We start from the raw sequence: 25,161 nt of genomic DNA, 5'->3' as shown, positions 1-25,161 counted from the left end.
AAGATCCAAAGAATGAGTTAAATCCAAAGCTCCTTTGGACCCGGCACAGAAAACAATGGGGACAGTGATGCCCACCATTAAAAACGTCTAGAGGCCACAAAAGTTTTAGATCAAGCTGATTTTTGTGTTTTCCCTTCTTTCGTGTCCTTTTTAACTTTAGAACGGGTTGGATTTCAAATAAACATTATGATGGGCCTTAGAATAGTTTCAATGGTGTGAATCACTCTCCCCACTGCTTTCTGTGGTGGGGTCCACTACAGCTTTTTACCTTCATAACTTTTTAGGTCATGCCTTAAAATAATATATCAAAATGGATGGCAGTGTGGACACGACACTTACATCAAAGTAGCCCCACGTAACTAGATAACCTGGTGACGTCTTCAGTAGGCCGCAACTCTCAGCCTGTCACTATCTAAACCGCGTCCCTTTCCCTACAACCCATTTATCTTCGAGCCGATTAGCTGCTGACAGCAGTGACAGGTTAAGTCCCAAGACTGGCTGCTGAAGTAAAGTCACCAAGTTCCGAAGGCCCAGCCATGATGTATGTTTTGTATCTACACTGTCCATTCACCTGAAGAGATTATATTAGGAAATGATCTAATGAATGAGTCATATCAAACTCTTGAGTGGACCTGGAGAGTGCCACTCATCACTAAAAAGTTCTAATGGTCACAAAAGTTTTTGTTCAAGCATTTTTATGTTTTCCTTTCTTTCGTATCTCCATTCACGCATGAATAGGCTGGATCTCAAAAAAACATTACGGTGGACCTTTGTAAGGCTTCAACGGTGGGCGTCACTCTCCACACTGGTTTACGTGATGGGTCCACCCCAGCCTTCTACCTGCATCATTCTTTGGTTCATACCCTAAAATGATGTCTACAAATGTAGGAAGGGTGTGTATACAAAACATACATAATGGTGGGCCCACATAACTAGGTGACGTCACTTGACTAGCGAGTCTCGCTACTCGACCTGTCAGTAGTTAATCCGCGTCCATCTTCGACCATACCGGCATCACAGGCGGGTCCGCCGGTCAATTGCCACGCTAACACGTACGCGGGTATTTACAGAAAAGATCACGCAGAATCTCTCTAACCTTCAAAAGGCAAAGAGGCAGACGCAATAACCCTTGAGAATAGTTAGGTCACTTGCAGACTACTGCCATTCATAATCTTTCACACAGAAATTCTACATATGGCATGAATATTTCTACTCCAAACGGTTCAAATATCAGTCCTGGGTTACCAACCAAGATTAGAAGTAAATAATAATCATCACCGTCCATTGAATGTCCAACAGTGGAGGACTAATACAACAGTAGTAAGAAAATCTAAATCCTATCAATAGAAGTCAATTTTATGAAGCTAATCTCCATCAATATGAGAAATTTGCTGAAATTCACACAAATTTAACGGTATCGATTGTACTAAATGCGTTATACATGCAAAGTTTTGGTGTGTAAGTGTACGAATATCTTCGTACTCTGGCAGCGCATCTTTTGGATGCGCACAGTCTGGTGCGGTGAACGTGTCGTAAAAACCCTTCAAAAACTCCCGTATTAGTCTGCATTCACACTCTCGCACTCTCCCCGACCCAAGAATCTACTTAAACAGAAAACAGCCTCTGACTGCAAAAGAAAAATCATTTCAGAAACTCTTGAATTTCTTCTCCTTTTGCGAAACCCAACGCTCCCCAAACAGTCGAACTACAATTCCACCAAAAACCAGATCTCCTTCCCCAAACACAAGCTATAAAAATCCTCATTCCCTTTCCGATTTCATCGAATACCCAATATGCCCTCAGCAAGACCCACATCCATACTCATCCCATTCATCCTCGCCCTTCTTCTCTTCCTCTCCACAACAGCTCCTCACCATGCCATGCATGATGGCCATGATGATGATGACGATGACGATGCTGACATGGATGGCCTTGAAGAACTACTAGCAGTAGATAAGGAAGTGGAGGAGGAGGGAGAGGAGCAGGAGGAAGGGCAAAAGTGGAAATCTTCTGAGGCTGAGGTCCTGAGTAGGGCCCAGCGGATTGTTCTCCAACTAACGAACGAGAATGCGAGGCAGGTCATTGATGGGAATGACTACGTTCTGCTCCTGGGCTTTGCTCCTTGGTGCCACAGGAGCGCTGAGATGATGCCGCACTTCGCCGGGGCAGCTGCAGCGCTGAAGGAGATGGGCAGTCCGGTCTTGCTGGCAAAGCTTGATGCTGAGCGGTATCCCAAGGCGGCTGGGATGCTGGGGATCAAAGGTTTCCCAACGCTGCAGCTGTTCGTCAATGGGAGCGCTCAGCTCTATACTGGTGGATTCTCGGGGTAATTTATCTGACGGACGTTAGAATTTTGGCCATGAATTTGATATTTTCAACCATGTTCTGGTCATTTGGTCCTGATGCGCATTGTCGGGAGTGCTTCTAGCAATCTGTTTGATGACCAAATCACCCTTGTTGAGATGGGAATATCAACACCCTACTTGTAGATCTTGTTGTTATTGCTGCTGCATCACTGGCTTTTTGTCGGTATCATTTTACTGTCACTCAATTCCGGTATCATGTATAGTTGCACGATGAGTATGTGGGATCTGGGACATTCATTGGGTGGGTCCCATTGTGTATGTGCGCTGGCCAAGAAACCAAGCCGATCTAGTCATGCGGTTGGCCGCACATGTAGATCAAATGTGGACTGCTTGTCAATTTCTTTTAACTCTCCTTCTTTTCATGCACATGTGGTCCACCATGGATTGCGTGCTATTATTCAATAAAAATGCGACAAGTGGCAGCTTGGAGCTTATTTAGGGCTGTAAATTGGTATCTGGTTCTATGGATGCCTGAAGTTTCCAATCCAAATTACTTATGAATTCAGATTCCGGGCCGGATTAATGATGATTTTGGATTCGGGTCAACAGGCTTGGATCTGGTCAGAAATAGGTCGGGATGTATTGGGGACCAGAACCTGAGTACGGACTTGATTCTAGAGCTGGTTTAGTCCATGGACTTAGATCTGATTATAAATTGGGCTGGTTGGGTGCCTGACTTGGGTATTTGTCAGGTACCAAGACATGCTTTGTAGTTTATCCTTATTCAATTATATATGCCAGTTCCTGAATCCATATCCAGACCTGAACATGAGACTGGGCCTAATTCCAGACCTGATTCGAAATACAAATCCGTTCATTCCGGGGCTGGACTTGAACCTGATCAGGAGCCGATTTTAGACCCTATTCCTTACAACTCCATTCATCCTAGGATCCATATCTAGGCCCAACCCAGAGCCAATTCTAGATCCAGTTCCTAATACAAACCCCATTTTCGTAATTTGTACTAGAACTGGACACAAGAAAACCTGAGGGGACACTCGAACCTGATTGGACTTGGATCCAGTACCTCATTTATGGTACCTGTGGAATCTGGCAGGACCAAATTCCGATTTTGTTTGTAGGGTCCAGATACAAGTCCACCAGTAACCAACCTACAGTCCCTGAGTTAAAGCGTTTAAATGTGAACACATTTTATGTGCTGGCTGCATGATTGTATAGAATGGTACAGTTTTCAGTATGTACCAGTGGGACTCATGGTTCTGTGATCCAAAACATTAACATTTTGGGACTCACCTAGCCATGCCATGCACCAAAAATCCCTCGGATTGGAATATCCTAGGTATATAATATTTGACATTTGTTGGTTGAATACGAATTGTTGTTGTATTTTCTTTCTTACCCATATAGCTCTTGGCCACCGCTTGAAGGGTCCAGGATCTTTCCTTTTGGGAGATTTTTTGCATGGACCATCCACACTGGGGGCCCATAGTATCAATGGCTTGGATCACTGAACAATGGGCCCCAGTTAAAGAAACTGAAAGTCATAATGTTGCTGGAAAATTCTTGGGCCTGGGCTTTGTACAACATCTCTTGATGCAAACATTCTTCTAAATTTGAAGGATTTTAATGTTCAAAACCAGAACATCTTTATTTTTATTTTTTCCCGAAATGGAGTGTGTGAGGTTATTCATGAAATTTCTTAAATCTTTACTCTTAGTGGCAAGCCATTTCGATAGATTGAATGTCTTATTTCCAGATGTAATTCATTCTATACTTTTCTTTCTTTTTTTCTCTTTTTTTCTTTTCTTTTCTTTTTGTTTCTTTTGAGAAGTATATAATACATTCTATACTTTATCAAAGTGAAGCAATTTGAACTTGGGAGCATTGTTACTAGGAAATTGGAGGCAGTCGCCACGGATCATAGCCACTTTCTTTGAATCTACTGTTTTGTCTCACAAGTTTCTATAATTATGCTATTTAATTATATTTCATTTCTTAATATCTGTAACTAGTTTTTTTTTTTTTCGTTCACATTTACTTTACTGATGGTAGTAGGTACGTGTATTTCTTAACTTGGGTTTCAATTGTTTACCAGGGAAGAAATAGTGATTTGGACCAGAAAAAAGACGGGCAACCCTGTTATCAGACTATCCTCCGTGACTGAAGCAGAAAAGTTCCTTGAGAAGCATCGGATATTCGCCATTGGCCTCTTTGAGAACTTTGAGGTGTGGGAACTGATCTTTATGAGAACTTGGAACCAATGAAACATGCTTGATGAACAATGTGTGTTTGACCTTGTTGGGTTTTCTCGTGCATTCTCATAATAAAATTTGCTTCTCACCTGACTTTATAAAAAAAGAAATATGCCATGGATATGATGAACCTGGTACCTTATTGTGGACTAATATCTTAGATGACTCCAATAATATATGGCGAGCAACCTGATCTTAGATTATTGATATCTTTCTTTTTAATTGATTTATTGGTTCACCATCCTCATCATCCCACCTTTGTCCCAACTATTTGGGGTAGGTATGAAGTCCCTTTGCTAGTCATTCCTATCTAAGGCCCCATCCTTGGTAGGTAAACAGGTGACACAGGATGTTGACATTGGACAGTCGTGATCAGCCAACAATATCTTTCTCCATACTTGGAGAACAAATATATGCAATGATTTCAAAAAAAAAGAAAAGAACAGAAGAAGACTAGATTTGCAGGTTTAGATCTTAGAATAGAAGTTGGATAAATGTTGTCATGTGCGAATGCGCATATCCATATGCAATCGCATATGCGAAAATATGCGATCGCATACAGCATATGTGATCGCATATTGGCCATGGCACATTGAATTTTTATTTTTTTTGCAAAAAAAAATAACATTTTGTCTATAAAAAGGCTTCCAAATCTCCTCCATTCGCAATATTCTCACTCCAAAACTCTCTTACTCTAATTTTCTCTTACATTTCTTAATTACAAGTAGTCTTAATCTCCCTCTCTCTTGTATTTCGTACTTCCAAGCGATCTTAATCTCTCTCTCCTTTACATTCCCTCTCTCTTGGAAGTTGGAAATAGCTTGTTGATTTTGTTGTTACTTCTTGTTAACTATATTGTTAAATGTGGATGACTTGATGTTTAATTCATTGTTTAATTGATTTTATCTCTCTCAAATGTATTTTAAATATGTAAAATTAGTTATCTATTAACTTAGAAAAGTTCTCCTTAGTTTCTTATATTTTTTTTTACAATTTTTTGAATTTTTCCCTAACATATTTACACACACACACACACACACACACACACACACACACACACACACACTTTTCAAAAATAAAGAAATAAAAAATGCAATCGCATATGCAATTATGCGATCGCATATGCGCATAGGCATATGCGATCGCACATGATCGCATATGCGATTCGACAACAATGGATAATATCACACTGTTCTATAATGATTAGCATCTAACTAGTAAAATAACTCCTTGTATGAATATAGCATCACATCATGCATGTATTGAGGATCATTGATTTCAGGAGTAGCTCCTAGAGCAAGAGAATCTCTTGATGGGTAGGAGCTTCAAATTTTGCATTCAACTAAGAGTCTTTGGGGTAAATCGTCTCTTATCTTTTTTTTGATAAAAATTATCAATACCTTTAAAAAAAAATGGCTCACAAAAATAGCATACATGTTTGAATAATTGTCTTAGAAAAATTCATAGGTATGCAACATTCACGCAAAACTATAGAGGCACATCTGCACCATACTAATTGCCTTTAAGTATGCCTTACGGGCTCATCTTCAATCTACCTGTAGATCGTTTGAGCCCTCATTTGAGCCCTTTTAATCCGCTTCTTTTATGGTTAGCAGCCAGTTTCCTGTCTTTTAGTGATTGCTGCATTCTCTTTTATCTATAGAAAGAAAGGAGGAAAAAGTAAAGGAAGAAAAAGTCTCCCTTAAGAGGTTTTATTGAGCGTGCGGCATGGTGGTTTTAGCTTCTAGATGCTGTTCTAGGTTACATGCATGCACCATATTTTTTGATATCACATGCGTGAATTGCAATTTTAGCTATTTGTTCATGTATTTACTGTACTACTGCTATGCTTGCGTTGGGTCTCATTGGTCAAGAACGGAGCATTCTGTGGAGGCTTTCACAGGCCTGTTGTTGATTTGGACTGAGAGGAATAACAAGTGTTTTTTCAGCCGTGAATGTAGCCCGGACAAGGTGTTCAAGAAGCCTAATGTGGTTTCTGGGCACCGGCATTCAAACATTTTCAAGCAAATTTTTTTTCTTGTTCCCCTTTTTATTTTGATTTTTGTTGTTTTGCTCTTTTGTAGCTTTGTGGGCTGTTGATTCCTTGTCTTTGCTCCCCTGCCTTTTTAATAAAATTGTGTTGCCTTTTAGAAGAATTCTTGCATTGGTTGGTTCTTAGTTGCATGAACATTCAACCCAAGGTGCTCAGCATCTCATTTCAGAATCTTGCCCTTGCTCTCGCTTCATAGACGTTCACACTCCCTAACATTGTGAGAACTGCTGTCTTCCGCTCATGCCCCCCCCCCCCGGTCTTTCTACAGCCACGCTTCTACTTGTCTATCACTGTCTTGAAATCTACTAATGAGGTCTCTGAACTCTGGAAAGGATAAACCGGTTTGCATGCGAAAATTAAATTATGATTGACTGCTTGTAACAAGTTTGTTTGCCTTCTTTTATAGGACAGAATGTTGGTTGGGTGGGCCATGAGCTGCTCATATACATCCGATGGAACTTTTTCAACTTGCTATGTGAAGTCAGGACCTTGTGTCCCTTAGATGTGGGCCATGAGCTGTTTATATTCTTCCAATGGAACTTTTTCCAACTTGCTATGTGAAGCCAGGAACTTGTGTCCTTTAGATCAGTCTTGTTTGTGTTTGTCACAGCTATATAGATTATTTATAGATATTCCAATCTAGTCAGAATGTCAGATATTATAATTTTAGATTAATATTCCAATCTAGTTGGATATTAAACTACATAGGGTCCAACAAATTATCATACTTATACGTAGATTTACTTCTTTTTTTTTTTCAGGGACCTGATTATGAAGAATTTGTGAAAGTAGCTATTGCTGATAACAGTGTGCAGTTTGTTGAAACTTGCAATATTGAGGTTGCTGCAGTTCTTTTTCCAGATGTCAAACCGAAAAATCATTTCCTTGGCCTCGTCAAAAGCGAACCTGAGAAATATGAGATATTTGGTAAGTTGATGAATTTGGACTTCTTACTTTTTAGTTCTAAGTGGGTTTGGTTACTGAATCTATTGTGAGCTTTCTGACGTTTCACTCCAGGTTTGAAAACTTGAAGCTCAGACTTCAACTCAGCAAGGGTCTGAATTCAAGTAAACTCGAAACTCAGTCACATGCTGGGATAGAGTTCCTTGGGTTTTAAAAAGCTTATGCTGCTGTCTTATTCTTTTAGCATTTTGGGTACACAGTTGAGTGTCTATTTTAGAACCAAGTCATCCCATCAACTAGGAATGAGTCCTAATAAGGTTGTGTCAACTCAACCCAAATATTTCGAGTGCTTAAATGTGTTTGAAAACAGTGAAATCTATTCTAACTGGTATTGGAATTTGCAGTAGAGATGGTTGAAGTTCTTTCTTAAACCATATAGCTGAAAATCAAGAAGCTTGAAGACGTGAAAAAACTAAATAATGAGAAACAGAGAGAGAATTAAGTTGCATTTAGCTGTTGTTCTCAGCCTTGAAGTTTGAACTGACCCCAAATATTTTGAGTTCTTAAGTGTGTTTGAAAGCAGTGAGATCTATTTCTAACTGGTATTGGAATTTGCAGTAGAGATGGTTGAAGTTCTTTCTTAAACCATATACCTAAAAATTGAGAAGCTTGAAGATGTGAAAAAAAAAACAGAGAGAGAAGGTAGTTGCTTTTAAGTGTTGTTCATCTTTCTCAGCTTTGAAGTTTGAACTGTTCTACTTGAAGAAATTAAGTTCTTGTCGTTCATATGATCTGCCGGCCTGCATTGGTCTCACTCATAAGACCATTCTTTTGGTCTAAGATATCGGCCTTTAGTTTGCACCTAGGTGTTCATGGTGAAAGTCACCTTTTAGCATGGCCCTCCCGCCCTGCATATCTAGGAGACTGCACATAAGTAATAAAGCACATAATCACATGGAGTTTGGATTGGTGGACAATTAATAATTGATCTGGACCATCCATTTGGTCCAGTCCAATCTTCATGGACCTCTATGCAGAAAGCACAGCAATTTGATGATAAACTGTTCAACCTTTGGTCTCCTTTTGCTATGACCGTCCACTTTCTAAGCCACGGATTGGGTGTCTTGCACTGTCCAAATGAAGTGATTCTTGAGAGCAATTTGTGTTATGTTAGAGTAGTTTAGGGTAATTTTCTTATATTAGGAATCTTCTATATTTTTTAAGAGGCATATCTATTAAGGTCTTTCCAAATCTCTATAGATTAGGAATCTTCTATATTTGTTAAGAGGTGTATTTGTTGAGGTCTTTTCAAATCTCTATAGATATCTCTACAGATCTCCATCTTTTCTATATATTCCAATTATTTTCAGAGAAGTAAACAAGTTATAGTTTCCAAAATCTAGCCTCTTATGGTTCAACTTGGTATTAGAGATAGGGGTGTTTAAACCCTAGTTCCTCTCCTCTCCTCCATTCTTCATTTCTTCCTTCTCCATAGCGCCGACAACATCTACTTGAAGCCCCAATTCGCTGTTGCCGCTCCCCATGTTGACGAAACCCTCGCCACTGTCGGTGCCATTGTCGACCAAGCCCTTGCGGCTACCAATTTGCTCAATTTGCACAGGAACTTGACTTGAAACTATCTACATCATGCCTCGGCACCCAAACTCATCTTTAGAACGTTGACCATGTGGCGCACCACCACCGTCTTTGCCCTTCTATCCCTAGCCATGAAAATCCATCACCATAAATCCTTGTTCGATGCTATATGCACTCTGCTTCATCATCTTTTTTGGCCCCTTGAGCACCTTGATCTAGCACATTTTGTCACCTTCATCATCAACTTACTCATTTATGCATTCGATGGTCCCGATTTGCATGGCCGTTGTTGTCTGCATTTGCTATAGACCCATGGTCTACCCAGATTGTTGAAGCAGGGCCACCACTGCTATTCCAACCATCTTCTCCGACCGTTGCCATTGTTTCTGGTTGCCTCAAACCTCCAATACCTTAGATCTTCACCACCTTTGATCACCATGCCATTTTTTGCTTGCCTCTCTAGATATGGCATCTCCAAATTTGCACTGAACCCATCTTTCTGCATTGACAAAGTTTTGGAGGAGAAATTCATGTGCAAAATTAGGAACTTGGGTGGCGGTATAGAGTTCATTGTTGATGAATTGAGGCAAATGGGATGTTGAGTGGACTTCGTGAAGATGGTTCATCTTCTTAGCCTCATGGGCCTCGGTACTTTCGATAATGTGTCTTCCCCATATCGAACCTTTTGCCAAGACGTGTTTTTCATTATTGTGCCGGGCATTTAGACCAGACTTGTTTTGTCAGACATATGGACCAAACCTATTACCTTAGTCAATCTTGTGGCTGTACCTATTTTTTCTTTTCTATCGGAACATCTAGAACCATTAGAAGAGCAACGGTTGAATTCCTACCCACCAGAAGTTTGTATCCACCGAATGAGCAGTAGATAGTAGTTGAAATCCTAACAAGTGGAAGTGACATTGGATCGTTCGCCGGTTGTTGGAAGTGCCAATGATTCACAGCCCAAAATTTGTCAAAAGTGCCCGGTCACTTCATGTCGCTCATCGTCTTGTTGCCTCATACTACTCCTCATTTCATTTCCTCATGCTACTTATCGTTTCATCGCCACATTACAGTTGAAGTTTTCTTTTGTTTTTTGAATAAATGTTGTCTGGACCTTTCAAACTCAAACTTATACTCCTTTTAGAGCACCTAGAGTTTGAGGTGGGATGTTAGTGTAGATTAGGGTAATCTTCTTAGATTAGGAATCTTCTATATTTGTTAAGAGGTATACCTGTTGAGGTCTTTCCAAATCTCTATAGACGTCTCTCCAATATTTATATATATATATATATATATATATATATATAGAGAGAGAGAGAGAGAGAGAGAGAGAGAGAGAGAGAGAGTAATGCTCCCCTATGAACCTTAGCATAAGGGAGCTGTATGCATACCTAATCTAAAGCATAGCTTTCCAAAATTTCTAGATTGTTCATAACAGAACCTCCAAAGATTTCCTCTCACTTGAGTTTTAGAGTATCCAAAAGAAAGCCTTCGAGACTCCCTCTCACCCTACGACTCTCTCTCTCGTATTCCCTCCTTAACATCACTAAGTTTTATGGGCCCCACCATGATGTATGTGTTATATCCACACAATTCATCCATTTTGCGAGATCATTTTAGGACATGGGCAAAAAATGAGGCAGATCCAAGCTCAAGTGGACCACACCACAAAAGGCAAAGTGTGCATTGAACGCTTACCATCGAAATCTTCTTGGGGCCATGGAAGTTTTGATCAAGCTGATATTTGTTTTTTCCTTAATCTAGGTCCGTGTGACCTTTTGAATAGGTTAGATTGCAAATAAACATCACAATGGGCCCTAGGAAGGTTTCAACTGGTTGTCATTGTCCCCACTGCTTTCTGTGGTATGGTCCACTTGAGCTTTGGATCTGCCACATTTATTTTGGCTCATGCCTTAGAATGATCTCACCAAATTGATGAATGGTTTGGATATAACACATACATCATGGTGGGGCCCATAGAACTTGATAATTTCAACACACCAAACCTCAACCTACCTCGAAGGGGTGCGGATTGGGTACTATCCCATGGTAGCGGAGGAAAGCTAGCAGGGCCTACCATGATGTTTGTTAGATAGCCACTTGGTCCATTCATTTTTTCAAATTATATTAGGACATGGTCCCAAAATTGAGACAGATCCAAAACTCAAGTGTGTCGCATGAGAGAAAATAGTGAGGAGTAAATGTTCGCCATTGAAGCATTTGTGGGGCCACATAAGTTTTAGGTCAAGCTAATATTTTGTGTTTCTGTTCATCTCAGTAAGAATGACCTTATGAACGGTATGGATGGCATATAAACATCATAGTGGATCCCAGGTAGGTTTCAATTGTGGGCATTTCCTTACCCCCTTGAGTATTGGACCTGCCTCATTTTTTGCTCCATGACTTGACAAGATATGAAAAAATGAAGGGATGGGGTGGATATCTAGCAAACATCATGGTGGGCCCCGCTTAGCTCCCCGGTCGCAGGAAGTCCCTGCCAAAGACTTCTACAGGGAATCCGCGGATGCGGATTGCCTACTGACTCCATCAATAGCTCGTGGAGCATGCTCTGTGTATGTGTTTTATCCACGCTGTCTATCCAATTTTCCATAATATTTTATCCCATGAGCCTAAAAATGAGGTAGATACAAATCTCAAGTGGACCATGCCATTGGAAACTGTGTAATTAAATACCTAACATTGATAACTTCTCGCGGGCCACAAGAGTTTTGTATGAAGCTGATATTTGTGTTTTCCCTTTATCCAAGTTTGTGTTACCTAATCAACAGGTTGGATGGCAAATAAACATTACAATGAGCCCCGGGAAAATTTTAATGGTGAGCATTCAATCACCACTATTTTCCTGTAGTGTGGACTACCATAGATTTGGATGTGCTTTATTTTTGGGACCATGCTCTAAAATGATCTGAAAAAATAGATGAACGACATGGATAAAACACAGATCATGGTGGGGCACACGGAGTACTGTCTAGTAGCCACCTGGCTATTGGCAAGTCAGTAGGCAATCTGCTCCCATAATCCACGTGGAAGCGAATTGCGCAAAGTGCCACACCACCGACTTCGATGGGGTGTTGACGTCATTAAGTTTTGTGTGGGCCCATCATGATGCATATGTTATATCCAAACCGTTCATTCATTTGGCGAGATCATTTTAGGGCATGAGACTAAAAATGTGGCAGATCCAAAAGCTCAAGTGGGCCATACCACAGAAAGCAGTGGGGATAGTGACAACCCCATTGAAACCTTCCTAGGGCCCATATGATGTTTATTTGCAATCCAACCCATTCAAAAGGTCACACATACCTAGATTAAGGAAAAAAAAAACAAATATCAGTTTGATCCAAAACTTTCTTGACCCCAAGAATATGTCAATGTTAGGCGCTCAATCTACACTGCCTTTTGTGGTGTGGTCCACTTGAGCATTGGATCTGCCCCATTTTTTGGCCCACACCCTAAAATGATCTCGCAAAATGGATGAACTATGTGGATATAACTCATACATCATGGTGGGGCCCACAAAACTTAGTGTTTAAGGAAGGAATATGAGACAGAGAAAGCCGAGTGAGAGAGAGTCTCGAAGGCTCTCTTTCAGACACTAAAACTCAAGTGAGAGTCTTTGGAGGCTCTCTTATGAACAATCTGAAAATTTTGGAAAGCTACGGTTTAGATTAGGTGTGCATATAGCTCCCCTACGCTGCGGTTCATAGGGGAGCATTACTCTCTCTCTCTCTCTCTCTCTCTCTCTCTCTCTCTCTCTCTCTATATATATATATATATATATATATATATATTGAAATGATACATCTCTTCTATATATTCCACTTATTCTTAGAGAAATAAACAAGTTACAGTTTCCACAACGGATGTAGCCTCATGGTTCAACACGTTCAAAGGTAGGGCCCACCGCATGGATGGTTGAGGCTGATGATTGTATCTTTTCGGTCATAAGCGTTCCACACTCCTGTTGAATACTACTCTGATAATGTGATCACCTGGCCTGGTTGACTCACTCCAGCCTGCGGAAGCTGAGTTTTGTTATCATTAGGATTTACCATATCACTATTTAAACATTTATTTTGCCCACGTTGGTAGATATGCAGATTTATAGCAGAGACAAGTTAGCTGAAGATGGTTTCAGCTGCTGGTCCCTTTGTATTAGGAGTTCAGTCCCTCTTTAAGTTTTAATAAAGTTCCTCCATCTTTAAAAAGAAAGAAAGAAAGAAAGGTTTGATAGATATGATTGTATGGTGGTTCTTGCCATGTCCAGTGAAATCGTTTGTTGCAGTAAATTGTGTTTTTAACCAAGTTAATAATATAGAAACAATCAGGTTATCGTGGTTGCTCAAGCAGGGATGAGTGATCATTATTAGTTGAACTCACGTGCTTGACTATCAAATTGAAGTTATTGTGCTGATAATGTTAATGGATATTTTATTACTATGAATATTGGTCAACCGTTGATCTGCAGAGGATGCCTTTGAAGAGAGCAAAATATTGCAGTTCTTGGATTATAACAAGTTCCCGTTAGTTACTGTACTGACGGACCTTAATTCAGTCAGACTCCACTCCAGTCCTATAAAGCTCCAGGTTATTACCCTTCCTAAATCTTGTTTTTCTCTTTCACTTGTTTCTGCTTCCAATATGTAAGTTATGTAAGTAGTGGTTGCTTTAAATTTGATTAGTTTTTTCAACCGACGAGAGCATTACTTGTTGGATTCTTAGTGAATGCAAATGGAATCGCATATACGAATACAGTTGAGGTACCCCCAAATCAACATTTGGTTGAATATGTCTGTGGGCAGGAACTGCATTCACCTACCGGTCTGAACCTGGCAAAACCTTGGAAAAGCAGAAGGCTGGCCGGTTGTGTAACATCACCAGGGGGGAGGATTTAGTTTCTGATCCCCAACATCCCTACCAGCTGGAGCACTGCCGCTTGTAGATGGATAGAAGTTCCTGGAGAGGCCAGGCAGTAACAAGTGAGAGATGGTCACTGAGCATTCCTAGTCGAAGGGAAGAGAGATCAAATGGCAAAGGCTATTATAAGGATTCTTGTGGTTCCAAAGGATCCAGCTACAGGAGAACCAGGAACGGGGAGCTCTTCCTGCCTGCAGGGGCTTGGAAAAATGAAATATGAATGGGTGGGCTATCAGTTTCTACGTTTCCACCCCAAAATAACAATGTTCTTTGGGTCGAATACTTCTTGAAACTTGGAACAAACAAAATAAAAATTATTAAAAAGCATTGCTCTTGCCCAACTCCAATGTATTTCCTAATGTACCCTTGTTCTTCATACTTCAGTGGAGATTCAGAAGCCCTATCATTTAGAATTGAAACCCAATAAACAAAGAGTTTGAGGATTATGGAAGGCAAAAGTTTGCTTCTTTAGAGAGTACATAATGGAAGGCAGACCTACGACCCTAAAGATAAGCTCTGCAGCCCACAAATTGAGAGTAGGTCAATTGACTTAAACAGCTCCAAGGATCAGATCTCTCCCAACCTTGAGACCCAATTGGATGTGCTGATTTGCTGCACTGATGAAATCTCTCTTGAAGGCACACCCCTCCTCAAATATGCTGTTCTACCTGGACAGTTCCATGCTTTGAATAATACCTGCATTCAGCCATGGAAGTTTTTCATGCACTAAAAGCTGTCTGCTGTAACTCATTACCTTTCTCACAAATTTCAAGGTCAGAGCATCTTCTGAGAAACCATGGAATCCCAAATAGCAAACCGTTTTTTTAACTCCCTTCTCTTTGATGTGAATATTCAATCCCGAAGTAATCAATATCTGGGGTCCCTTTCTTTCTGTTTTCTTTCTCCCTTTTGTATTTTCTCAGAGTCAAGACAGAAAAAGAACAAAAATCTTGGTTCACACGTTTTATTCCCTTGGTTGCTGTTCAGTTTCTATTGAAAATGCCTTTGTGTATATGAAGTGCTCTTTTTCTCTCTGTTCGTTTATAGATTTTTATTAAATGGCAACCATCCAATTTTCTTCCAGGTTTATATCTTTGCGGTGGCTGATGATTTCAAGAACCTACTTGTGATGCTTCAGGATGTTGCAAGAAAGTTTAAGACGAAGGTATTTATTCTGTAGAGTTTCAGTTGTCACCCTAGGTTTTAGACTACGGTAGCTAGACTTCTTAATAGGGTGGGAGTTGCTTTAACAATGTTTCTTTTTCTGCAGATAATGTTCGTTTATGCAGATACTGCGGATGACGACCTTGCCAAACCCTTCTTGACTTTATTTGGGCTTGATTCAGAGAAGCCTATTGTGAGTTTTCCGTATGCTTAATGTCTCAACATCAATGTGCGTTATTAAGCTCACACCCATCTCTACCAAAAAGCACGCATACACACAAATGTGCGCTATATGTGCAAGATCCAAGCCTTTCATTGGGTGGGTTCCAGAATTATGCCTAGGCAGAAAAATGAGGATAGTCCAGTCATCAGGTGGAAAATTGTTGTACGAAACGGTGGATGCTTTAACAAAAAATGGTTTCCAGAAGTTCACATTCAAAGTGCATGCAAGGCCCACCTGATGGTTGGACCTCCCTGAATTTTGGGCCAGGGCATCTACACAGTGGGCCCTGCTCAATGAGTTATTTTTTTGGGATCAAACATGTCTAACACAGTAGCATGTGTGACTGTGTGTGGGCATTGCAAAATTCTAACATCAATATATATATATATATATATATATATATATATATATATATATATATATATATATATATATATATATATATATCTTGTTTCTTGAGGCATATGAAATAGTCTTGACTAATAATAATAAAAAAAATTAAAAAAAATTTAAAAAAACTTGTATTAATGGCTAAAAAGGAATCACAGATAACACATGCAGCATCAATCTGTATGTGCTTGCATGAGAGTGCCCTCTTTGGTTTCTTTATGCTTTCCAAACTAAGCTTCTTGATTATAAATTTCCGTTGTCCTCTATCATGGTTTACAGCAATTAGCTAAGCCAATGTTGCTTTCTATCTGATTTACAGGTGACTGCTTTTGATTACACAACTGGCTCGAAGTATTTGTTAGAGTCAGAACCTACATCGAGTAATTTGGAAGTAACATCTTTACTTAGTGCTGTTCTATTATTCGATAAATATTGAAAGTTGGGTACTCATAAGATGGTTCTTGATATGATGCTTTCAGGAGTTTTGCTCGGGGCTGTTGCATGGTACTCTCTCACCGTACTATAGATCAGATCCAATTTCCGACACCGTATGTACCCATCCATTGATTTCTCTGTCCTAGTATATGTGAGAATCCAGATGTTAGGGGGGTGGACATATCTCGGATGTTTCAGTTTTTTTTTTTTTTTTTTTTGTAGATTTGTTGGGTTCTGTTTTCAACTTAGCTGAATCTGTTGAAGGCCAAAAATGAAATCTTATTTTGGATTGTCTTAATTTTTTTCTTCTCTTCAAATTGGGGAATGTTTGGCAATTTCTTCACTCCTTCCCTTGCAGCCTCGTGGGAACCTTCTACGTAATAACTAATGTGCCATTCCCACTCCCACACCTGCTTTGATGTCTTGTTCCTGCTCCTTCATCTTGAGTGTTCATACTTACATGTTTGAACCAGCACTTACCAATAGTGGAATCTGCTACCAGTCTGCTCATGCTTTGATCGGCAAAGCTCCTTTCATGCCCATCCTTCGGCCAATTTGAAAACCCCGTCCAAGGAACCCAGGAAAAATCACCTTTAGTCCTAACCCTAATTGGCCAATCCTAGGTTATTCTTCTCCTGGTCACTCCCCTCGCCGCTTCTCCTACAGTTTATTATTTCCTGCATTTGCCCCTTAGTTGTATAATTCTTCTGCCAAGGTGCTGTCTCCAATTTGCACTCGTGCTTTGGACTGACACACCTGCTTCCTAGGGTTTTACCAGCTAATATTTTGAAACAAACACTTCCATGCTCCTTCACCCAAACCACTTCAGCTTCCTCTCACACTTTGTGCATCTAATTTTTGCCCATCTTTCATTGTTTCCTAGCGATATTTTGTTGACTAGACTGCATCAGCAAACTTCGCATGAACCCAGACTTGTCTAACTTGGAAATACTTACGTCCAATTCAATTTCCTTTTCCCTTTTAACATTGGTTACCGGCTTTTAATGCCTTGTGATGATATATTCTGGAACTTGCAAAAATTGCAGAAAGGCATTGTCCAGGCTGTGGTAGGGAGGTCTTTTGACGCGGTGGTTTTGAACAGTCCTGAGAATGTGCTTCTAGAGGTTTGTATGTTATGCAGCTGCCTAAGCAGACCTGCATCCTCGCCTCATGTTTTATACGGATTTGCTCAAGTACTTTTATTTTTTATTTTTTATTCTCTGAATGAAGGTTTTTCAGCTGTCCATTTTCTTTCCACACTGTGGCCCACCTGAAATGGTTGACCTGATTCTTGGACCGGGTCATCTACCTGTTTGGGTCTGTGTGGTGGTCACCTGAATCCTTTATCCGTTAACGGTAAAATTATTGTCTGAAACTTTTTTTTTCCTTTCTTTTGAATGTGAATCAACTGAAACCAAAGGTCTATACCCCATGGTGCATGACCTGTGAGAAAATGAGTAAGGAGATAGAGAAGCTGGCTACCCACTTCAAAGGGGTGGATAATCTATTATTTGCAAGAATAGATGCCTCTTCAAATGAACATCCAAAACTGCAGGTATGTATTTTGGGCATTGCATAATAAAAATGTCTAGAAGATCCATGAAAATGATAAAATATATATTGTTTTGTTATGTTTTTCTCAATTATTACTTCCTAGCATTATGTGGGCTATTCCAGCTCAGCCATTGTACATGTGGGTCCCACCTTTTGATGATCTGGACGATCTGGCGTACCCCATTATGGATGAACATCCCGTAAAATCTCCGATGAAAGATATTGTTTGATTGAGGACCCTGCACACCGACAGTTTAGCCAATTGTCTGAAGTCAACTTGGAAAAAAATATACCTATCGTTAGGTTTTTAATGCTTGAAAATTTTGAGGTGCAATTCAATATGGGTCCCACCAGATGAACGGTCTGGATCACAAAGAGGCAAGGGCCTCCTGTATAACTGATGGCCAAAGAAAGAAGTTTTTCATTCGGTCTGAGTATTTTATATTTTTTCTAGCATTATAGTTTCATTCTTTTAATGGACTTTCACTTAAAAATCAGAAAGAATTGTTGCAGTTTCAGTGTGTTGTTTTTTATAACTATTAACTTCATAGCAATTAATATGTACCGAGAGTTGAAAACTCGACCTGGACCTGACAAGCCCCTAAATCCATGTTGACTTGAAAGTTGGTTGAACACTTCTAATTTTAAGACTAAAACATCTATGCTGTAGTTTGTTTTTCTGGGTATGCAATTGAGTATTTGAGCACTTCGTTTAGTTTTTCAATTACCCAATCTACTTCTTTTGATACTATATAATAACCATGTCGTGACCCTTGAATGAGGCAACTCAAACTGGGGGAGCTTGTCAAGTACTTGATGGAAGTACATTTGAACTTTTAATTTGCTAGTTGGTGAGACAAGAAAATGTGCCTTTCTTTCGAGCAAATAGCTTAGATTGCGAGTCTTGCATTATCCGTTGTGGGTATTTTCTATAATAATGTGTAAAGGATGTTTTTTGTTGATAACGTCAATGACAACTATGGTTATGATTGACGATCCGATGCTGATACAACTATGAGCATGTGGATACGAGCATATGACAATGATTTAGCTGTGGAACTTTGTTTTTTTCTACATTTTCTCTTGAATATTTGCAAGCTATAAGATGCTTTCCATTATTCATACTAGATTTTGTTTCGATCCATTTCTTCTCTGTCCTGTTGTGATGATTATTATGGAGTTGCAATCATGGTTTTGTTTACAAGGAACATTCTGATGAGCCTCTCTTTCTTTTCTTTCTTTCTTTCTTTTCCAGATCAATGACTTCCCGACGGTATTGTTTTACCCATCTGGAAATAAATCTAATCCGGTAATTATCTCTTCACACATTTGCTTGATCTGCTTCATTAAACCTTCATTACATGGCCTAAAGTCCATTTAACTTGCAGATCAAAGTTTCTGCAAAGTCTAGCTTGAAGGACCTGATTGCTTTCATCAACGCAAATGTAAAAGCCAAAGGAAAAATCTCAACTTCAGAACAGACAGTGAAAGACGAATTATAAATTGATCATATAATGGAAACACATCTGGATTTTAGAAGGCTAAAGACATTCGACTTCCAAATGAGTAAAATGGTTTGAAACTAAGGGAGTATTACCTATACTTGTTGTTTTCAAGTTTTTAACTACGAGGCCTTTCTTCCCTGCCGTTTGATTCTTTCTACATTTTGTTCAAACAGTATATATACGTCATTATGTCTAATAAAAGCAGTATAAACTTCATATAGCTTCATATGCTTCCTTGGTTATATGCACACTTAAAAAGCTATATACATATTATACTTCATTTGCTAATCCATCGCAAGCATTGTATGTGCCTACCTGGCAAACGGCAAGCTGTCCATCAGGTGAGTCCTACTGTGTAGATTCTCTGGTGCAAAATCAGGCTGGTCCATGGATCAATCCGAGTTGGTTTATGAAGCAAATGGACAGCTAAAAAGAGCTTGGCAAATATTTTTAGAGCTATCAGTTTGTTTCTAACACATCCCACGTGATGAGTCGAGCAGCCTATTGGGTCGGCACCAACATAGGTATGAAATGAAAAGTACGGAATCTGGATCACTGGACGGCCTATTTTGTAAAGTTACAAGGTCAATCAAAAATGGCAGTTTAAATTTAAACACCTCTTTCGAAAAAACTGCCACTAGCGCAGCATGATTATGAAGTATGACGCATCCCAACTGTTTTCAACTGTGGTCCATTCGAATTTCCAATCCTCTCATTGTCTGGGCCGACATCCTATCTTGGGCTGGTGCAACAGATGTACAGATGATGTAAAAACACAGTCATCTCATCACATTGTCCCCGGCTCCCTAGGACTGGCGTTCTGCACAGGCTCCACGCAAAAAAGAAAAAGAACAAAAAAAAAGAGGGAGAGTTGGTGCCGGTTTCTTGAAAAGAAGTGCGAAATAACACAAACCTTGAGTAACAGCTCTAAATAATTGCGAGAGTAAAATTGTAGGATTGTCCAAACTGCTTGAACATAAAGCTGCTCGCTCACTTTTGGTGGGTAAAATCCCGACCACACAATCAACAACAGCCACATTTAACAGTTCAAAAAATACCCCCGGTGTCTCATTTAAAATGTCTTCCCATGTCTCTAAATGCTCAAAGTTCTGGACCCTTGCCAAATTAACTGCGGGGGCAAAAATGTCCAAAAAAAACTACTGGTGCGAGTAGAGATTATGCTGCAATGCTGGGCTGAAAAGGGTTGCAACGTACTGTTCTGGTTTTCAGTTTGAATGGGAAGCCGGCGGTTAGCTGTCAATTCTTCGGTTTTGGGGGATTTTTGGTGCTTGGGCCATCGGCCCGGTCCATGCATTAACTTGTTGCGATCACTGTGGGCCCCACCCATACAAAGTGAAAGAACTGAACGGTAACGTGAAACCTTTAGCCGGATTGGATCAACAACTCCTGGATTTACCATATCCGTATCCATAGCCAGAGTTTTCTGTAAGCAGTTTGGTAAATGGTATTTTCACTCCCTAAAACTGACAATGAATGATCTCATGCTAAGAGCCCACCCGACCCACGATGCTGATTGATTTCGATCCAAGAAAGGAAAAGCTGCTTCTGGGGATGGATACCAATCGGCCAGGTTTTGGGCCTGGCATATGCAAAATTTTGAATACGCCTTCCTAAATGGTGCAGATCCAGCAGCTCCAAGCCTGGCACCAAGACACCTGTTGGCCCAGCCCATTGATGGCGTGGCCAGGATTTCTGTTGAGGTAATATGCAGTTTATCTGCCCAGAAGTTTCTAAGGCAACACCAGTACGTGTGGGGCCTCATGTTTAAAATTCAAAATTTCCTGCAAATATATATAAAAGATGATTGAACAGTGGTCACAAGACTCACAACTAAGAAGAGGCTGAGATTCAACGGTGGGATCTTATCTGGGAGCATTGCATTGTGTACTTTTGGTGTATGGACCATCCGAGGCAGGATAAATCATACCAATGGACTAGATCACCGAGCCATAGGGGCCCACCTCTATGAAGGGAGCATACATTGGCATGAAGAATGAAGCTAAAACAATGACATTTTTTTCCATTTTGGATAATTAGCTGAAATTACAAGATAAAGAACAAGGGATCAATCCATGCAAGAAACCAGTAGGGAAAATGGTTTCTTGGATTGAAGACTGCACGCATGTGACTTGCAAGGGCTCATGAGTATGGTGTTCAGCTAACCAAGAGCTCGGAAACATCCACCAAAGTGCTCCTTGGATTATCTGGGAATCGGAATTCTCATGACGGCAATGCTGGACTGCTCTTTGGTTTGATATCCCCACAACCACCCTCCAGAATCGTGCTGCCAATTCTTTTAGGTGGCCAATATCGCAACACCGACCTTCCTAATATATTCTTTGCAGGAAGTGGGCCCCTGTTGAGAATGAACAGCTTGGACTTAAAAGCATGGAGCCATGCAAAGTTAGAAGTCATGATCAGAAAGAAAAATTGGGAAGAGGCATGCTAAAGCTCAGTTGCCGAACCCCAGTCACCAACGTGGCACATGTATGAGATACAGGAGGTTCACAGGTGGCACCCAAGGTGATTAGCACTACTAGCCAAAATCGGGCCAGTCCACTCAACAGGTGGCCCACACATGCATGTAACAAAATGTATGGCTAAAAATGTAACAGTTCACATTAAATGTACTTGTCTGGCCAACTGGCTTGATCTCTTGGCCAGGGCAAATTCACCAGGGTCATCTGATGAATGGCAAGGATCTCGCACATGGTGATTGTAAATGCAACAAAGCCTAGCATTCCTCATTCTAGGCTCATGGAAGTAGCATAAATACCAGATATGTGAATCATAACTGTTGTTGCGGTTGTCACCCATCACAAAGACTGATTTTTCTGGTACATGCTGCATCACAACAAATGCAGAAACAACAGACCCAAAATCAATGGCATTTTGCAAGAAAAAAAGGTAGCGATGCACAATTGCTGTCAGTGTCTACAAGAAAAAGATAAGATAGTTACAACTTTGAAGAGATCCTCTTAATGCAAAAACTCTAAGAAACCAAAGAGTACTAGTCACCTACAACTGGTGGTACACTATTAACTTCTCTTTTTCCTCTTTGGCCTTCAGATTTTTCCAAGTTTGTCCCTGAAAATATATGGTATTTTCAAGGGCAAATTGGTCTAAAAATGGGTTGTAGGTCAACTAACCACGCAAGTCTCTGGGAAACTCAGCCACCGGCTTGACTCGGTCCAAACTCAACAAGACTCATCAAGTCAGCTTGGCAAATTGTTCGACTCAATATGACTCAGTGTGACTCGGAATCGATTTAGCTGCCGAGTTATGTGCCTTTTTAGTTATTGAAAAATTATGCAGGAGAGCTGCGAAGGTGCCAGTGAAGCACAGCCCTGTTACCAGCGTTCCACAAGTGGAAGCTGTGCTTTTATATAAATAAATTTATATGTGTGCATTTTAAATGTTTATTCCTGCTTTTAATCATCAATTATATGTATAATATCAAGTCGGGTCATTTTAAGACACGTTTGAGTCTTGGAGTCAACCCGACCCAACTCGACATTGAGTTAAGGCGAGTATTTGGGTTTTTGAACTATGGTTGTAGGTGATCAGTCTCCCTGAAGCAACTGCTTTGTGACAAAAGGACTGCAGTTAATGAGGTACTTTCTTTTTACTGCTGCTGCTGCTACAATACAATTTGCTAGTATTTATATACTAAAAAAGAAGGTGACGGAAGTCATACATACAATGGGACTCATGTCATAAGAAGGTGGCTCAAGGATGAAATCTTCATTTTTCACAACCCCATTTACCATTAGCTTCCCATCATGCACCTGCAAGAGCAAAAATAATTCCGCTTAGCTTCCTCTCGAACGACCTGTAATCAATACATGAGAGATGACCTCGAAGTAACAACAATGACCTATTCAAGATAATGGAATCAAGCTAACGTAACAAACATTATATTTTATTTGTATTGAATAAATTGAAATTAATGTTAGCACTTAAAAGTTGCATATTCTTTAAAAATCTAGCTCCATCTGTTATGTGTTTTTCTACTTCCATCTGATTTGAGAGAGAAAAAAAAAAGAAGCATGTGAAATTGCATTGGATTGTTAGACTCACCTCCACAACATCACCTTCCTTGGCAACAACCCGCTTAATGAAGACATCCCCATCGGTATATCCTACTTCCTGCAAAGTTAAAGCATTACCAAGCACACAAACAAAATATGTCTGCATGAGTTCATGACCTCTAGAGACAATATATTACCTGCAAGACCGGTGGGCTTTTGAAAATCACTATATCATTCACGCATGGCTTTCTGAAATAGTATGAAACCTAACAATGGCAGGATAACGCATGTTAGGGAAGCATCTTCAAAGTTAAAACACTTACATAAAATCCTACCTTAAGAAATCTGCAAATTTAAAGATTAAAAAGGCCTTTGAATGGATTTGCTTCAGATGTTTATGCATGTTAAGATACTATCCCAACTTGCCCAATTAATCTCTTATCCAAAAGATAATTCAAAATCTGCAGTGACTATAGCTAGTAGACCAGAGTCCAAAAATTGCATGGATTGGACCACCCTGGTCATCTGATTGGTGGAATTTTTCCCATTGAGTGTTCACTGTCACCACTATTATTCTTTACCCTGCTGAGTATCACAGATTAATTGGTTTAAGATAATCCAGTCTGTGATATTTATCTTACATTACACATCTACAGTAGGTCCCACCAGATGAATGTTCCAGGATCATCTAACCGTCACACTTGTTTTTGGACAGTGCGCATGGCAATTTTTAACCTATGCACTAGGCAAATGTTAGATCTCCACCATAAAACTCTAAAATGTTCAGTAACAAAAATTGATATTTTCTCCTGATTCCCATTATTAAATTTAACATTAGAATCCAAAAAAAAAAAAAAACCCTCCAATTCTACTTTTGAACTCTAATGTACTATACACAGTTGAATGTTTATTACCACAATTCAAAATTCACCAAAACGATAGGAAAAAAAAAAAAAAACCAATCTTTGGTGAAAAATACAGAATAATTCAAGATTTCAAAGAATGATAATGGGAAAAGAAAGAGAACTACCTTTTCAGCAACAATCCGATCTCCGACATCGAAAGTCGGGTACATTGACAAGGAAGGGATGAACCGAGGCTCGGCGACAAACGAGCGGAAAGCAAGTGATATAGCAAGCGCTGCAAAGACAGTCTTCGCATCTTCTGACGTCAGATTCAGCCACTCCGGCAATGGGCTCTTGCTCTCCCCGGCGTCACTGCTGCCCCCGCCATTTCCTCCACCGCCATCCCCCTTCCCACCGCTATCGTCACTCTTCAATTCCACGATGGGTTTCGTTTCTTCAGCTGGGCCGTTGATTCCGCTGCATTCGATTCTCTGGGTTCGAGCCCTTGGGCGGAATGGCTTAAACCCTAGGAAACTAGGGTTTTTCAAGAAAGAGGTGAAATGGGTAGGGCTTGTCGAAGAGATGAGTTGCGTGGGTTTGGAATTAGTGTTTTGGGATGGAGATGTGAATTGGGTTTGGTTGGAATTAGGGTTTTTCAAGGTAGAGGTGAAAAGGGTAAAACTGGAATTGGAGGTTTTTGAGGAAGAGGCTGTGATTTGGGTGGGGCTGAAACAGGGGCTTTTCAAGGGTTGAAGAGAATTCATTTTCTGCCCCTCTCTCTCCCCACACCCCAATCCAGATAAGCTGGGACTGAAATTAGGGTTTATATATGAAGGTGTGAAAGGCGATTTTACTGTGCAAAACGGTCTTTCGGCAACATCCAGTGGCTGTTTCCCAGAAAGTGGAGTTCGATGGACGCGG

At 40.2% G+C, this 25,161-nt stretch overlaps 2 protein-coding genes across 6 annotated transcripts; one reads left to right on the top strand and one right to left on the bottom strand.

Annotated features, from left to right (window-relative positions):
- The first annotated feature begins 1,522 nt into the window (after positions 1-1,522).
- Positions 1,523-19,563, top strand: LOC131256864 (protein disulfide isomerase-like 1-6). 2 transcript variants are annotated; one of them, XM_058257925.1, is made up of 12 exons: positions 1,527-2,326; positions 4,423-4,552; positions 7,394-7,559; positions 13,624-13,742; positions 15,157-15,237; positions 15,343-15,429; positions 16,169-16,240; positions 16,329-16,397; positions 17,331-17,408; positions 17,705-17,839; positions 19,094-19,147; positions 19,227-19,563. In XM_058257925.1, exons 1-12 carry the CDS (start codon positions 1,794-1,796, stop codon positions 19,338-19,340), a joined length of 1,638 nt encoding a protein of 545 aa, XP_058113908.1. In that variant the 5' UTR covers positions 1,527-1,793; the 3' UTR covers positions 19,341-19,563. The 2 variants fall into 2 exon arrangements, with proteins under 2 accessions (XP_058113917.1, XP_058113908.1); XM_058257934.1 differs by lacking the exons at positions 7,394-7,559; positions 13,624-13,742 and having other exon boundaries at positions 1,523-2,326.
- A 1,797-nt stretch (positions 19,564-21,360) lies between these two features.
- On the bottom strand, positions 21,361-25,161 carry LOC131256838 (chloroplast processing peptidase). Of its 4 annotated transcripts, none has more exons than XM_058257903.1 (6): positions 24,426-25,161; positions 23,593-23,661; positions 23,445-23,513; positions 23,066-23,152; positions 22,141-22,298; positions 21,361-21,743 (listed from the first exon to the last, which is right to left on the bottom strand). In XM_058257903.1, the coding sequence occupies exons 1-6, from the start codon at positions 25,002-25,004 to the stop codon at positions 21,692-21,694; spliced, it is 1,014 nt and encodes a 337-aa protein (XP_058113886.1). In that variant the 5' UTR covers positions 25,005-25,161; the 3' UTR covers positions 21,361-21,691. The 4 variants fall into 4 exon arrangements, with proteins under 4 accessions (XP_058113886.1, XP_058113881.1, XP_058113901.1 ...); XM_058257898.1 differs by having other exon boundaries at positions 21,361-21,720; positions 24,426-25,159; XM_058257918.1 differs by having other exon boundaries at positions 22,141-22,208; positions 24,426-25,156.

Source organism: Magnolia sinica, chromosome 1, assembly GCF_029962835.1.
Source record: "Magnolia sinica isolate HGM2019 chromosome 1, MsV1, whole genome shotgun sequence".
Classification (NCBI taxonomy): domain Eukaryota; kingdom Viridiplantae; phylum Streptophyta; class Magnoliopsida; order Magnoliales; family Magnoliaceae; genus Magnolia; species Magnolia sinica.
The sequence above is the reverse complement of the archived record's forward strand: the minus strand, read 5'-3'. Positions and strand labels throughout refer to the sequence as shown.